At 40.8% G+C, this 16,348-nt stretch overlaps 1 protein-coding gene across 1 annotated transcript in view; it reads left to right on the top strand.

Annotated features, from left to right (window-relative positions):
- The first annotated feature begins 2,762 nt into the window (after positions 1-2,762).
- Positions 2,763-16,348, top strand: part of ALDH9A1 (aldehyde dehydrogenase 9 family member A1) — a 31,426-nt gene continuing 17,840 nt past the window's right edge. Inside the window, exons 1-6 of the mRNA XM_012745299.2 lie at positions 2,763-2,975; positions 5,051-5,196; positions 11,783-11,912; positions 12,636-12,770; positions 14,117-14,313; positions 14,983-15,123. Coding sequence (XP_012600753.1) covers positions 2,795-2,975; positions 5,051-5,196; positions 11,783-11,912; positions 12,636-12,770; positions 14,117-14,313; positions 14,983-15,123 — 930 coding nt within the window. The 5' untranslated portion in view covers positions 2,763-2,794. The remainder of the gene's footprint in view (positions 2,976-5,050; positions 5,197-11,782; positions 11,913-12,635; positions 12,771-14,116; positions 14,314-14,982; positions 15,124-16,348) is intronic.

Raw genomic sequence — 16,348 nt, 5'->3', positions numbered from 1 at the left:
GGCCTCCCTCCTTTGGGAGGCCTGGAGATGAGGAGGGGAATGTAATTGCTTCTCTTCCCTACCTCCAGTTGTCTGGGAAAGGAAATGTGGAGACGGATGGGGCTTTACTGGTACCCAAGCTTGACTGTAAGCAAATTGTGAGTTTATCCTTAGCTCTCCTCCACCTTCAGGAATGATTCTATTCCTTCTCTACATCTCTCTACCCCGATGTCTGCCCTCCAACACACGTCTGTCTAAGGGGCACTGCTTCTTTGCATTCACCCTCTTGGTCTCTCTGAATTTTCATCCTGAACTTGTAGGACTGGCCAACACTGCCTGTGGCTTGCCAGCTGCTTTCCGGGTATTGCTGGCAAACTTGTCCTAGGAAGTTTACATATCCTTTAAATCTCCTCTGCAGGACCAGCTTTCTGGGTTTCAAAAATCCCACTTTTCTTTGATAAATAACCACCCAGATAAGAGTGAATTTTGATAGTATCCTTCATGGGGACATCTGAACCTGGTTTAGTAAGAAGGTTGCTTTGGACTCATATGGAGCTGGACTCCAATCTCAGCTCTTCCATGGGGAAGCTCTATGACCTTTCCGAGCTGGTTTCTTCCTCTGTACAATGAGGATGGTAAAAGTTATGTTGCAGAATTGCCACTGAGATATTTGTGAAAGGGCCACAAAGTAATTCCTAGCTCAATCTGTGTTAGTATCTTTCTTTCGTGGGTTTATTATGAGCATTAAGGGAGAAAATAAATGTGAAAGTGCTTTGCAACCTACAAAGGTGTCTCTCTACATGTTGAATTTTGCTAATAAAAATAATATGTTAATAATAAAAGCACAGATAGGTGAGAGGAACAGCTAGATATTTTGAAGGAGGTTTGTCATTTTTATAATCTATTTTAGTTCAACAGACATCAAGACCTCATTTCTAAAACAAACATCAGGGCATCATGATGTGACAAATCAAACTGGATTTACTGGGTGCAGAACATTTTAAATAGAAATTGTCCCATAAGATTTTACATAGTCTCCTTACACATAAATGACCATCCTTACTCCAGTGATCCTGAAGATCTACAGTGGTCATCACCAACTCCTGATAGGTTTCAATTCTGTTTCCAATGGACAATAATAACAAACATAGTCACTCTTAGTTTGACTTCAGGTGCTTTGAGTTTGGGCACTGCTGTTTTCATTTGAGGACCAGTACCTACCTACACATCTCAGTTGCATTGAAAGGGATAACAAATTGATACAGACGACAGGAAAAATTGACCAGAATAGTTTATATCTACCCTAAACCTGGAAACCACATATCCTAATTGTTAGGTCTGGAGCTGAGAGAGAAACAGAGAGACAGACACACACACACACACACACACACACACACACACACAAAGCCTCATATGTAGCAAAATGCAATTTATTTTGGGCATCTGGGTGCAGATGGGTGGAGGTCAAAGAGCATCCACACTGAGGGAGGGGAAAGCCTTGGGTTTTTTTTTTTTTTTTTTTTTTTATTTTCTCAAGAGTGAGCAAGATGAAATGCCTTGGGTTTTATAGAGGGTTTCTTAGGGGGGAGTGAGTACCTCTACCGAAACAGCAGCAGCAATAAAAAATTTTTTCAAACCACCAATTTTTGGAACCCCTGCGTCAGTCTCATCCTGTAGAGATAGGGGAGGGGAGTAGTTCTGTCCTTATCTGGGGGGATAAGAATGCTGGCTGCAGCTGCCTGTTAGGTTTACAACCTCCTGGGACTCTCCAGAAGCCCCCTGTGGTTGTTGATTCACAAACCTTGGTTTTCCTTTAACCGCATTCTGTCCCATACACACTTTTGAGGTTCCCACCTGGAACAAACCTAACACGAATATTTTGCTGCTGTGCTGGTAGGTGAAGGAAAAAAACATTGAGAAAGACTGCAGCCCCTAGAAAAGAAACAAGCCCAGAGAAAATGTCCAAATTGCCTATTAATTTCTGTTTATTAAAGTCTCTACTGGAGATGCAGGGGAGTTTAGCAGGAGTACTGAACCAGACTGCCTTTGTGTAAGATCACTTAGCTGAGACCTGTGAGTGCCTCCACGTGGCAGATTTGTCTTACTGAAGGCTTCCCCGCCTCCTCCGCCTCTCCCGCCCCGTGGTGGCTTTTGCTCTTTGTACCTGTACGTTAGGCCTCGCTTTGTATCACTGGTCGTCATTAATAGCATTTATATTACACTTTTAGAATTTAGAAAGCAATTTCTAGTCACAGTGTCCTCTATCTCCTTCCCCCCGCGGCCCCTCCCCTCGTTTTTTTACAGTAACCCTTTGAAAAGTATTGTCATACAGATAAACGGTGGCTTCACAGTGAAGTAACCACCAAAGTAATACTCTTGGCACTCCCGTCCTCCGCCTTCCTTAGGCGTGAGAGTAAGGGTGGGATCCTAGGATGGTAACATGCAACGATGGACAGAGAAACGCCTGTAAAGTATCTTGCAGACATCCACCAGGAAGAAGGAAGTCCTTTCCCCTTCCCTCAGTCCCTCGGAGGTTGTGTGGGGGGTGGGAGGGGAGGGAGGACACTGGTACGCGGCTCCACCCCGGCTAGGCGAGGGCCTGCCTTGGACCGCGGGGGAACCGAGCGACTGCGCCCAGAATCTCCCAGACCTGGTTCCCGGAAGTCCCAACTTTACTTTGAGGCGTCTTAACCCCAGTCAGACTGCGCCCCGCCCCCAACCCGCCGCCGGCCCCGCCCCTCCAAGAGGCCCCGCCCCTCAAGAGGCCACGCCCCCGCGGCCCTTGACCCTCCGCCCCGTCGCCGCGCACGCCCCCATGTTTCCCAGAGCCGGCGGGGTCGCGCTCTCTTCGTTTCTCCGCACTCTCTGGGCCGCCCCTGTCGCCGCCATGAGCACCGGCACCTTCGTCGTGTCGCAGCCGCTCAATTACCGCGGCGGGGCCCGTGCGGAGCCGGTGGACGCCTCCGGCACGGAGAAGGCATTCGAGCCGGCAACCGGTAACCGCACGGAGAGGGCAGCCGGGGGCGGCGGGGCTGGGCGCGGACTTTACTGCCGGCCTTCAGGTCGTGGGCTCGGCAGAGGTTTTCCTGAGCAGAGTGACAGTGGAGAAGTCACCGCGCAGAGTCGTGTGTGCAGGCAGCTCGCGATTCTGTGGAGACACAGCGTGTCTGGGCAGGGACGGGAGGGAGGAGGAGGAGGAGCCGGAGAGGTGCGTGGTGGGTCGTGAGTCATTTTGCAGCGGCCGGAACAGAGGCCACGAAGTCCCGGTGCGTGAAGTCGTGCCTCTGTTTACTACTTCTTAAAGCTGGGGCTGTTATGTAATGTCTTCAACTGTGAGCCCAGGACAGGATTTCCAGAAGAACGCTGAAATAAACAAGAATGAGTACTTTGTCGCCATCTTCTAGTGTTAAAATATTTCTGTACAAGAATCACAATTGGAAAAGGAAGAAGCCCCACCTTGATCCACGTCCCCCGGGGGTTAATGAAATGTAATCGACAAATAAAAATTGTATATATTTAAGATGTAGATCGTGGTGGTTTAATATACGTGTACATTGCGAAATGATTACCACAATCAGACTAATTAACATAACTTCTACATAGTTGCCACTTTTTTGGGGAGTTAGAACATTTAGGATTTACTCTCTTAGCAAATTTCAGGCATACAATACAGTATTACATGTATTATATATAATTATATATATAACGTATAGTGCAGTATTACATAGGCACCATGCGGTATATGAGATCTCCACAATTTTTTCATCCTGTTTAATTCAGACTTTTTAATCTAGTGCTTAATGTTTGTCAAGCACTATGCTAGGCACTGGATTTATTCTGGGAACTGCAAAGATCACCAGGCTAAGGAGGAAGAGAGTTTTTGTTTGTTTTTTGCCTTTTGCTTTGGTTTTCTCTTGTGTTTATTCTGCTGGGTTTTATGGAATATTTGTGGGGAGAAAAATGTAAATATTTTGTGTAAAATGAACCTAGAGCAATAAAACTGGGTTGCAGGTGACTGGAGAATTTAGGATTGACCATCCACACTAAAACCACAGAGTTGTGACTTGTCAGAACTGAAGGGGGCCATAGACATCATCACAGCTCTCTTTTACATATGAAGAAACAGCTCTGCCCCCTCCCCCAATATTGATACAAAAGGAAGAAAAATTGCTCTTTATTTTAATTACCTACAATATATGTGATCTTCAGTCACTGCCTTTACCAACTAACTGGCTATTGAAGTTTGTAAGAGAAATTGCAGATTTGTGAAATCTCTCTGGAAAAAGCATAATCCCAGGAGTTCTTGGGAAAAGGAACTGTTGACTTGGCATACTTAAAAGAATTTCATCAGTACAACTCTTGGGATGTGGGTCTGGAAAAATTGGCTGTTTCATATTTTGTCCCAAAATAGGGACATGGAATTTTAAGTTGGAGTAAGAAAAGGAGAGCTTAGATTTTTTTATTTGAGAAAAAAATTTTCTTTTAGGGTTATCTTATCCTGGTATTGCTTATTAACTGTATTTATCAAGTATCAGTAGTATGGTATAAGCTACATAGAACATAGACAAGGGATTTATCTATGTTAAAATCAGGGTTCATAACCCAGTAGACTGATTACTTTCCACTTTGATTTTGCAAGACCTGGGAGATTCTGGGACAATGTTAAGGAATGTTGCAAAATGATTATAGGGAGTTACTATTAGTAAATCCAACTATAGTACAGGGCAATGATTCTTAACCCTTAGTCCATGGTGAGTTTAGGGGACATGATCTCTGTAATTCTGTGATGTGGGTAAGTACATTTTTCTGGAGAGAGGTCTGCAATTTTTATCAGACTTTTAAAAGGGGTTAGTGACCACAAAATATAGTTAAGAAGTGCTATAGAAGTGGTCACTAAATCTAAACCATACTTAAAAATGAATGGGGTACAGAATGTTGACACATAGTATTTTATTTAAATGTGTGGCAATAATTTGAAACAACACTGACTTTTTCCTTTGTTGACACATAATATTTTATTTAAATGTGTGGCAATAATTTGAAACAACACTGTCTTTTCCCTTCTTTACAGGCCGTGTGATAGCTACTTTCACATGTTCAGGAGAAAAGGAAGTAAATTTGGCTGTTCAGAATGCAAAGGCTGCCTTTAAAGTATGGAGTCAAAAATCTGGCATGGAGCGCTGCCGAATCCTTTTGGAGGCTGCCAGGATAATAAGGGTAGGTTTTCATTTATTCCCTTCCAGAAAACTCCTCATACATTGCTCTAAGGGTTCTTTGCAATGATTTGCACTTAGACTTTGATGCAATGTTAGGTTATAACGTTTTTATGAAATAGAAAACCATTTCCACATGCTCACCTTGGTATATAAAACAAGCTTTCATTCAGTAATTCCCATCCGGATCTTGGCTCTTGGACATTTCCCTTGGCAGGTTTTGTTTTCTGTCTTTGTTTTGAGTTACAATATACTCCTTTATTTATGTATTTTTTTAATCATGTTTGTGTACTTGTTTCCTTTTTACTCCTTCCTCTGATGACTCTCAAGTCTACCTTTCTCTTTTAGATTTGTTTTCAGATAAAGCTTCAGATATGGTTTTGTTACCTTAATTGCCTGGGAAGATTTCATAGATTCATATATGTTTCCTTTAAAAAAAAAAAAAGTTAAACTTTTTATAGTCTTAAAAATCAAAAGTACTAGATGCTCATTACAGAAATTTAGAAAATTCAAAAGAATAGACATCAAAATGTGTATCATGGATATCTTTTGAGTGGTAGGACTATGGTGACTTTTTGTCATATGTATGTTAAGTCAGAAACTGTTAAAGGTCTGAGAGTTACTCTGCTTGCAAGGGTAGAATATGTACATATATACACACATATTCTGTGTATGTATATGTACATATTCCATGTATGTGTATATATGTGTACATATTCTGTATATATATTCTGAAAAGAAATGTGAGGCTTTTGAATCACAGGAAAAGATGGTTTATATACACAGCTAAGTGCAGCAGCAGAGCAATGCCTTAGCACGAGGTTTCTGAGCCCCTGGCTCTCCTGGGGGATGTGGTAAGAGCCAGGTGTTACCCTGCACATGAAGTGGGTTGCACCGCAGGAGAGAAATGCTAAAATTGTGAGACTCAGATAGGGGCTGCTGGTGCATCAGCCCATCCTCTCCTCTGGAAAGAAATACTTTTAGGCAGATCTCCAGGGAAGAGAGAAGATGTTTATTACCCTGCAATTTAAGCAGATGTTTCCAGGGACAGGAATTAGAGAGTTTTACAACTCCAAATCTCTCTGGAGGTCTGTATCTTCAGGGAGATGCCATTTCTGCTTTCCAAGGCTTTTGTTATTCAGTCAGCTTGCCAGTATTCTTTGCTCAGAAAACCTGGACCATGCAGACATATCAAAACATTCATGGAGAATTTTCTCCCAACAAAGCATTTTTCCCTATTGTTAAACATTTATTTTTAATTTGATAGACCAAAGGTAATAACACAAAGCTCATAATTTATTATTTTAAGTTGTTCTTCATTTTTCCCAGTGTGTGAGCATGTAGGGTTGTTAAGAATTGGCTCCTTTATTGTTATGAGATGACTTTTATTAATCCTGAATAATATCTAATAATATGTTTTGCTCTGAAATCTAGTATGTCTGATATGAATTTTCTTTTCTTTTTCCTTTCCCCTCTTCCTCCCATTGCCTTTAATACCTATGTATTCTATTCATTAATACCTTTCTTTGAAGCTCTGGTCTGGTAACTATACTCTGGACCTGCCTTTACCCAAAATTATTTCATAACTGAAAAAAATCCCTTACCACAACCTGCAATTATATGAGCTGTCAGTTATTTCTTTTTTTTCTTTTTTTTTTTTTTGAGACAGAGTCTTGCTTTGTTGCCCAGGCTAGAGTGAGTGCCGTGGCATCAGCCTAGCTCACAGCAACCTCAAACTCCTGGGCTCAGGCAATCCTCCTGCCTCAGCCTCCCGAGTAGCTGGGACTACAGGCATGCACCACCATGCCCGGCTAATTTTTTCTATATATATTAGTTGGCCAATTAATTTCTTTCTATTTATATAGTAGAGACGGGGTCTCGCTCTTGCTCAGGCTGGTTTCGAACTCCTGACCTCGAGCAATCTGCCCGCCTCGACCTCCCAGAGTGCTAGGATTACAGGCGTGAGCCACCGCGCCTGGCCTGTCAGTTATTTCTTATAGTGATTTTTCAAGTTAATCAATCTGCAATTATTTGTTCCTTCCATTTTTAAATTATAAACAATTATCTTTTTAAAAGATTTTTAAAATAAGGTAAAAATATTTTGTATTTACCCACATATTTACCATTTCTGGTGCTCTTCATTTGTTTGTATAGACCCAGATTTCTATCTTCTGTCATTTTTCTTTAGCTTGAAGGAATTTCTTTAGCATTTCTTATAGTGCAGGTCTGCTGGTATTCTTTCAGATTTTGTTTGTCCAAAAAAGTCTTTATTTTGCTTTCATTTTTGAAAGAATTCTAGGTACGTAATTCTAGGTTGACAGCTTTTTCTTTCAGTGCCTTAAAGTTGTTGCTCTGCTGTCTTCTGGTTTACGTTGTTTCAGAAGAGAAATTGGCTGTCATTCTTATTTTTGTTCTGTATATAGTGTGATTCCCACACACTGGCTGCTTTAAGATTTTTTTCCTCTTTATCACTGGTTTTAAGCAATTTGATTATGATGTCTTTGGGCACAGTTTTCTTCTTATTCCTTTTGCTTGGGTTTATTGAGAATCTGTAAATTTATAATTTCATTAAATTTGGAAAAATTTTGGCTGTCATTCTTTCAAATATTTTTTCTGCCCCCTCTTCTTCACCTCAAATTACAAATATTTTGGGCTGCTTGAAGCTATTCCACAAGTTGCTGATGCTCAGTTCATTTTTTCCCCTAGTTTGTGTGTGTATGTGCTTTTTTCCCCTCAGCCATTCCTCCCACCCCCTGTGTGTGTGTTTTATTTCAAATCATTTCTGTTGTTATGACTGAAGTTTACCAATCTTTGATAGTGTCTAATCTGCTGTTAATCTCACCCAGTGTATTTCTCATCTCTAGAAGTTTAATTTGGGTCTTTTTTTGGGTGTGCTCCATGTCTCTCCTTAAGATGCTCCTGTTTTCCTGCACCTTCTTGAACATATGGAGTATAGTTTTAGTAACTTAATGTCCTTGTCTACTAATTCTATCATCTGTTATTTCTGGATCTGTTTCTATTGATTAGTTTTGCCTTCTGGTTAAATGTGGTTTTTTTCCTACTTTTTGCATGCCTGGTAATTTTCAATCACTAGATATTTGATCTCTAGTGAATCACTAGAGCATATTAGGTTGTTGGGTGATGAATATTCTTGTACTTTAAAAAATACCCTTGAGCTTTGTTCTAGAGTACAGGGAAATTACTTGGAATCAGTTTTGATCCTTGCAAGGCTTGCTTTAGATCAGCTAATTTTGCCCCATTACTGAATACTCTGACTGCCCAACTCTGTGCTCTGTATATTAGTGAAGTTTTTCTCACCCTGGCTAGTGGGAACCTGAACTATACCCAGCCCTGTGTGAGTTCTGGGGACATTTTTTTACCTTTTCTTCGTTGGTAGTTCTTTTCCCAGCCTTGGGTAGCTTCCTCACACTGGTACTCACAGGAGACTTTCTGCAGATTTCTGGGGTTTTCTTTCTGTGCAGCTGTCTTCTCTTCCATACTTAGCTCTGAAGATTGTAGCCATTGTGTATTCCCTGAATTCCCAACCTGTCTCCTTAACTCAGGGTATCTGCCAGCCCCCATCTAGGTTTCTCCTCCCCTCCTCTGTGGCCTGGAAACTCTCTCCAGGCGGTAAGCTGCAGCAACTGTAGGGCTCACGTCATCGGTTTCCCTTTCTCAGGGATCACTGCCCTGAGCTGCCTAATGTCTGATGTCTGAAAATTATTGTTCATGTGTTTTATCTGGTATTTTTAGTCAACTAAGGTGGCACAGTAATCTGGTTCCTGTTACTCCCTCTTGGCTGGAAGCCCACTGATTCCTAGTGGAAATGAACATTGTTTTCCATATGTTTATTAGTCATATGTTCCCGTTTTTACTTTGAATCTGCTGGTACTTTTAACAGATTATGTAGATCTTGTCTGTGAGACCTAATCACTTTTCAGCTGGAGTCTCCTTTTGAAAGTAACTATCATTTGGCTTAAAAGCAGAGGGAGGATGTTATTTAAAATGATGACAACAGTATTTAAATAAAGAAAAGATTGTGTATGTAGATTATCTGCTTGCCTGCAGTCTGGGCCCTAGCCTGTTTGTCTTGCACATTGCCACCAGCATGGCCCTCCTGCAAGCCCACATTTGACCATGGCACCTGCTGGGGTAAAACTGCCAATGGCCCCTCCATAATGTGGCCCTTGTTTCTCTAGCCCTCAGGGCAGCCTCATTTTCTCTTTTCACACACTATAAACCCTGTAAGACCCACTTGGACTGCTTGATAATTTTTTTTTTGAGTCAGGGTTTTGCTGTGTTGCCCATGCTGGTCTCAAACTCTTGGGCTCAAGTGATCCTCCCATCTTAGCCTCCTGAGTAGCTGGGATTACAGACATGCAACACTGCACCCTGCTTCCTTGGTAATTTTTGTCAGGGACATTTTTTGATGATCTTTGCATGGTATATCAGAAGATCTCATGATGATCGTCAGTAAATAACCTTTTTTATAGGATGAAGAATAATAAAATAAGACAGGAAAAATTTCCCAAGGCCAGCTAGAAAATTGAATTTTCTCTGAGAGCTGAAACCTTGAAACAGTCTCCAAAGCTACTTGCCTATCCATTGTATTAAAAAAAGAAAAAATCTTGAAAGTAAAACTTTCTACTGTCTTAGTAAATATTCTGAAGCTTAGCAGCGGTAGTCACAGATTATTTTCTGTTTGTTCACTCTTATCCTAAAGTGGAAACAGAAGTGCTTCACTATTGCCAGTGTAATATCTCTTTATGTATTTGAAGTATTCTGTACTGATTAATGAGCTAGTACTTACTTCCTCTCTAGTTTCCCTTTTGCATTGTAGAAACAAAGTTTAAGCTACTCATAATTGATTATACCTTTGGGAAACTGCTTCATGTTAATCATACTCTACAAATTCAAGAATGGGGAATAATTTATACTTGGTTTAAGAATTAATGCTTGTTGTCCTCTGCTTACCCTCTTTCTAGTATTAGTATACTAGGAAACAAATTAATTGTTAAATGCTTGTTTTGGTGAGTATAGGATCAGGGAAGGAAAAGGTGCATTACTAGTTAAGAGAGTTTAATTTAGACCATGTTTGAATGTGAAAAAATTATTTTTTTTGAAGGAACATGTGTGTTCAACAATCGCGATATTTATTTAGAATTTACTAATTTCCCCTTTTAGAAGTAAGCTCTTGAAGGTGGAGACTGGATCAATATTCTTTTTCCTAGCAGGGAATGTGAAATGAATGAACCAAAACACTTTACACCTCTAGTCTTTATAGTAATACAACTTGTCCACACTCTACTGTCTTGCTGTCCTTCCCTGTATTTCATATTGATTTCTGTGTTCCTACTTCCATCTTTTCTGAGATTTGTACTATGGGTAAATGTTTGTGTTAGTTTCAGTTGCATTCCATTTTGGTTCTAGTCAGCCTTACTGCCTATCAGTTTTAATAAGAGAATGCTCCTTCTTGTCAATTACTTGATTCATCTTTTATATATGTTGTGATATTTATACTATTTTTTACTTTAAATTGGATTCATAATACCAATTGTCTATTTCTTACATACTCAGTTATTTTATCTTCTTTAGGCCAAAGAAAATCCTTATTTATCTTTCCTTTTTAGGTCTAATTTACTAAACCTTTAAGCTCATCCCTGGACCATGTTTAGAATTTTTTTTTAAGCCAATTTAGCAGTAGGAGGGTATATGTTAACTTTAGTGACACTAATGTTAATGAGTTCTAATAACCCACTACAATCAGACCAGCCTCTACAGTCTTTTTATCCTTAGTAAGTTGTAGAGGCCAGAACTAAAAACAGTGTTTGAAAACAGTATTGATGAGTGCTAAGTATTAGAAAAGAGGGCTGGGCATGATGGCTCATACCTATAATCCTAGCACTTTGGGAGGCCAAAGGGAGAGGATTGCTTGAGTCCAGGAGTTTGAAACCAGCCTGGGCAACAGCGAGACCCCATCTCTACAAAACATAAAAAAATTAGCTTGGTGTGGTGGCACACGCTTTTAGTCCCAGCTACTCAGGAGGCTGAGGCAGAAGGATCGCTTGAGCCCAGGAGTTGGAGGTTGCAGGGAGCTGTGATGATGCCACTACATCCAGCTTAGGGTGACAGAGTACGACCCTGTCTAAAAAGAAAAAAAAGAAAAAAGAATATGCTGCTTTTTTTTGAGTGAATTAAAGTAATGTGTGTTATAACCTCTTAAATGCAATTGTGTATTAGACTATTTTGTATAATTTCCCTAAGGACAATTCTCTCTTATTATATATGCAGAAACATACATATTTATATACATGTACATATAACATTTCTCAATGTTCTTTTACTAACTGATCTTGAAATGAACTGTGATCTTAAATCTTTGTCAGTTAACTTATAGGGAAGAACAGGGCTGCTGTTTAGCAGTAAGCTTTTATCTTTATTTTAAACGTAACATTGCCATTTCTTTATTTTCATTTAAAATGCAAACTGTTTCTATTTTTAAAAATCAAGTGATGTATTCTATTTAAGCATTGACTATTTCAAGCAATATCATAATATGTCTTAAATCTAGTCTCCTGTTTTACCCCAAGGAACGGAAGGATGAAATTGCCACTGTGGAGACCATCAACAATGGCAAGTCCATCTTTGAGGCCCGCTTGGACATTGACACTTGCTGGCAGTGCCTAGAGTACTATGCAGGGTTGGCTGGGTCCATGGCTGGTAAGTCCTCGCCTGGCCGGTATGACCAGCTGACAGGAGCAGAGCCTAGTGGTGAAGGGCAAAGATGTTGGAATTAAGACAGATTAGGGTTAAAGTCTTGAGTTCATCACTTTCTACCTGGGTGGCCTAGGAATTACTTGATCTTTCCTTATCTAAACCGGAGATAATACTCCCTATCTTCTTGGGTTGTTTTAAGAATTAAATGAGATAATGCATGTAAAGCACCTAGCATGGTACCTGAGCTTCAGACCAAGTTGCTGCAAAACCAGTTCTTACAAGAATCACTATGTCATATTTACCAGTTTTACCTAGTTAGCAAAAATATTTTGACAATTTCTAAAATTTACAACAGTTGATATCAATGGTTGGCAGGGTCCAGGGAGGGGAGCCAGAAGTCTGAGGTTTTAGGGTCCTCAGAATCCTCCCCTGCTGCTGAGTCTGGCCCTCCTTTGCATTTCTTATCATCTAAGTTACCTAGTAGAGGTTCAGTAAAGTTTTTGAGAATTAAATCAAGTTGGATGAACATGCACTTGGAGGATAGGTAGGATTCTCTATGTGGAGAGAATATGCAGAAGCCAGTGTAATGTAAGAATGACTGGAATAAATGGGAGGAAGAGGGGTGAGCCCACTGTACTGGGAGCAGTGAGGAGGCTGGTGGGACTGGTTGGGGATATCCTGGGAGTGCAGACCAGCATTCTGCCTTACGCCTCTGTTTTCCCACAGGTGAACATGTTCAGCTCCCAGGTGGCTCCTTTGGCTATACCAGAAGAGAACCACTCGGGGTGTGCGTGGGAATAGGAGCATGGAACTACCCCTTTCAGATCGCCTGCTGGAAGTCAGCGCCAGCTTTAGCTTGCGGTAAGAATGAATTATTCCTCGACTTGTGAGCCATCCATTCTCTCCCCATTCTCTACCCTTCTCCCCTCCACAAACACACACGAAATTAGAAGGGGCCTCCTTTGGAGCATTCAAAGCATCAGCAGGCATGTTGTATTCCTGCCCCATCTTTTCCCTAAGAGAGATTACAGATTGGGTCGTACACACAGATCATGCCTATGTATTTCCGTTTTTATTTATCTAATTTATTTTTGCATATGGAAAGAAAGTTAATTTTTCCTGCTAAATTAAATTAGATTTGTGATACTCATAAGTTCTTTTCCTTTTTGGACAAGAATTTTTACATAGGAGATAGCACTTAGGAGTTGGACTTCATTTAGGAAGCAGGAGATAAACTCCTTTCTTCATTTGTGTCTTAAGAGAAATGATAAACAAGGCTTCCATTAGAGGAGCTTTGGATGATTGACTTAAAAGCAGCTTTCTTATACTATTTTAAGAGAAGAATCTGTAAGAAAAGAAGATTTACGTTAAAGAAGCATTACTGTTTGGTTATTATATTGAAATGCAGCTTCTGTCCTGTTACCATTGCACATTCTTGTTTCAGCACATTGCTGTTTGAGAGACAGCTGTGTTAGAGGACTAATAGTCTTAGAATTAAGTCATTAGCTTTGGGGACTCATCAAATGAACCTTTCTGGCCTTTCATTTAAAGTTCTATAAAATGGGGCTAATCAAACCTACTTCATACTGCTGTTGCGAGTGTTAAATGAGATAATATATATGAAAAGGCCTAGATATGCAAGTGTAAGGTATTATCATGTGAGACTGGATAAGTATATGATTTGGGGTCTATTTCTTTTCTTTTTTTTTTGAAACAGAGTTTCACTTTGTTGCCCAGGCTAGAGTGAGTGCCTTGGCGTCAGACTAGCTCACAGCAACCTCAAACTCCTGGGCTCAAGCAATCCTGCTGCCTCAGCCTCCCAAGTAGCTGGGACTACAGGCATGTGCTACCATGCCCAGCTAATTTTTTCTCTCTATATTAGTTGGCCAATTAATTTCTTTCTATTTATAGTAGGGATGGGGTCTCGCTGTTGCTCAGGCTGGTCTCGAACTCCTGACCTGGAGCAATCCGCCCGCCTTGGCCTCCCAGAGTGCTAGAATTACAGGCGTGAGCCACCGTGCCCGGCCTGGGGTCTGTTTAATGAGAGAAACCAAGATGTATTTACTTATTAATAAGATTTTTGATCTAGCATTTGATGGGAGAACAGGAAATAATTGAAATCTTTCTTGAATTGTCCTCTAGTCCTATCCTCAGAGGATCTCCAGTCTTAAAAAGTCTTTCTGTGTTTGTGTCTTGGGTTTATGCAGGTAACGCCATGGTCTTTAAACCTTCTCCCTTTACACCTGTTTCTGCATTGCTACTGGCTGAAATCTACACTGAGGCTGGTGTGCCCCCTGGGCTCTTCAATGTGGTGCAAGGAGGGGCTGCCACAGGCCAATTTCTGTGTCACCATCATGATGTGGCCAAGGTCTCCTTCACTGGAAGTGTGCCCACTGGCACGAAGGTGAAGATGAAACCAGTCTTGGTTAACACAAATGGCATCTAGATATGGCAAAGCCAGACCTACCCTGAGTATATTTTGAAGTCTTCTTCTCTTCTGATTTTACCTAGCTTGTATTGGGAACAGGGTAGGAGATTTTACTGGGCAAAGGTCTGAAGTTTCCTATGAAAGTGTGAAGGGGGAGGGAAGCACACATGTGTGATTTGTGGTAGTCCAAGGAGGTGGAAGTTATCTCCTGTCTGGGGAAATGATAGGTATGAGTGAGCAGGGGCCTGGACTGCTGCTTGTATTATTTGGTGACTTAATTTCTTGTATGAAAGGAGGGTATTTTCTCAGGTTATTTCAGATTCATTATTTTAACCTTAATTTGTGTTTTGAGCTCTGTCAGCCTTAAACACAGTAACAGTAACACAGAGGAATTTCTGGCTATGATAGTCTTGTGAATTGACAGTATTTTTAAAATGAATGCCCTCTTCAGAATGTCAGATGCAGTTCTGTGGGTCCTATTCAGTTTTTTGGATAAGAGTATTTTAATAAATGGAGGGCAAGGTATATTAACAAGTATAAGGCTGCAGGTTGTACACAGTTCAAGATGACTTTGTAGGATCAGGGTTTTGTGGACCTAGCTTACAATCTATTTTGTTTCTGAATGTTTTGTTCTTTTTCTGTAAGATCATGGAGATGTCAGCTAAAGGAATCAAACCTGTTACGTTGGAACTTGGAGGCAAATCTCCACTCATCATCTTCTCAGACTGTGACATGGACAATGCTGTGAAAGGGGCTCTGATGGCCAACTTCCTCACACAAGGCGAGGTATGCTCCTGTCCCTGGGAAAGGTGTCAGAGGAGTCTCCCCCCCTTCATCCAACAGCATGTTTTAAAGCTTTATATTTTGAAATACTTTCAGACATACAGTTGCACAAATAGAATTCCCATGTACCCTTGAGTCAGATTTCTCAAATCTTAACATTTTAACATATTTACTTTCTCATTCTCTTTATCTGTATGTACATACACATGCATATTATTAAGTTTTTGTGAACTTTTAAGAGTAAGTTGTAGGCCGGGCGTGGTGGCTCACGCCTGTAATCCTAGCACTCTGGGAGGCCAAGGTGGGAGGATCACTCAAGGTCAGGAGTTTGAAACCAGCCTGAGCAAGAGCTAGACCCCATCTCTACTAAAAATAGAAAGAAATTAATTGGCCAACTAAAAATATATAGAAAAAAAATTAGCCGGGCATGGTGGCACATGCCTGTAGTCTCAGCTACTCGGGAGGCTGAGGCAGGAGGATTGTTTGAGTCCAGGAGTTTGAGGTTGTTGTGAGCTATGATGATGCCATGGCACTCTAGCCTGGGCAACAGAGTGAGACTCTGTCTTCAAAAAAAAAAAAAAAGGCTAACTTGTAAACACAAGGCCCTAACCTTTAAATACTTTAATGTTCTTAAAAACAAGTGTGTTCTTTTAACATAAGCACAGTATACTCACTAAAATAAAACCATTAACAATGTAATACTAGTAATCTATAGTCCTTATTTAAATTTTGCTGTTTGAACAATGGCCTCTTAGCAAAAGAAGATAAGCATTTTTTTCCTGGTCCAGGATCAAGTCAATGATAATGCATTGCATTTAGTTGTCTTGTCTTTAATCTCCTTTAAAAGGAACAGTTCTTAGCCGGGCGTAGTGGCTCACGCCTGTAATCCTAGCACTTTGGGAGGCTGAGGTGGGCGGATTGCTCAAGGTCAGGTGTTCGAAACCAGCCTGAGCGAGACCCCGTCTCTACCAAAAATAGAAATAAATTAATTGACCAACTAAAAATATATATACAAAAAAAAATTAGCCGGGCATGGTGGCGCATGCCTGTAGTCCCAGCTACTCGGGAGGCTGAGGCAGTAGGATCGCTTGAGCCCCGGAGATTGAGGTTACTGTGAGCCAGGCTGATGCCACGGCACTCACTCTAGCCTGGGCAACAAAGTGAGACTCTGTCTCAGAAAAAAAAAAAAAAAAGGAACAGTTCTTTAGTTTTTCATATCTTTCAGGAT

This window comes from Microcebus murinus, chromosome 2, assembly GCF_040939455.1.
Source record: "Microcebus murinus isolate Inina chromosome 2, M.murinus_Inina_mat1.0, whole genome shotgun sequence".
In the NCBI taxonomy this organism is placed as follows: domain Eukaryota; kingdom Metazoa; phylum Chordata; class Mammalia; order Primates; family Cheirogaleidae; genus Microcebus; species Microcebus murinus.
Note: the sequence above shows the minus strand (reverse complement) of the source record. Positions and strands in the feature narration are given on the sequence as shown.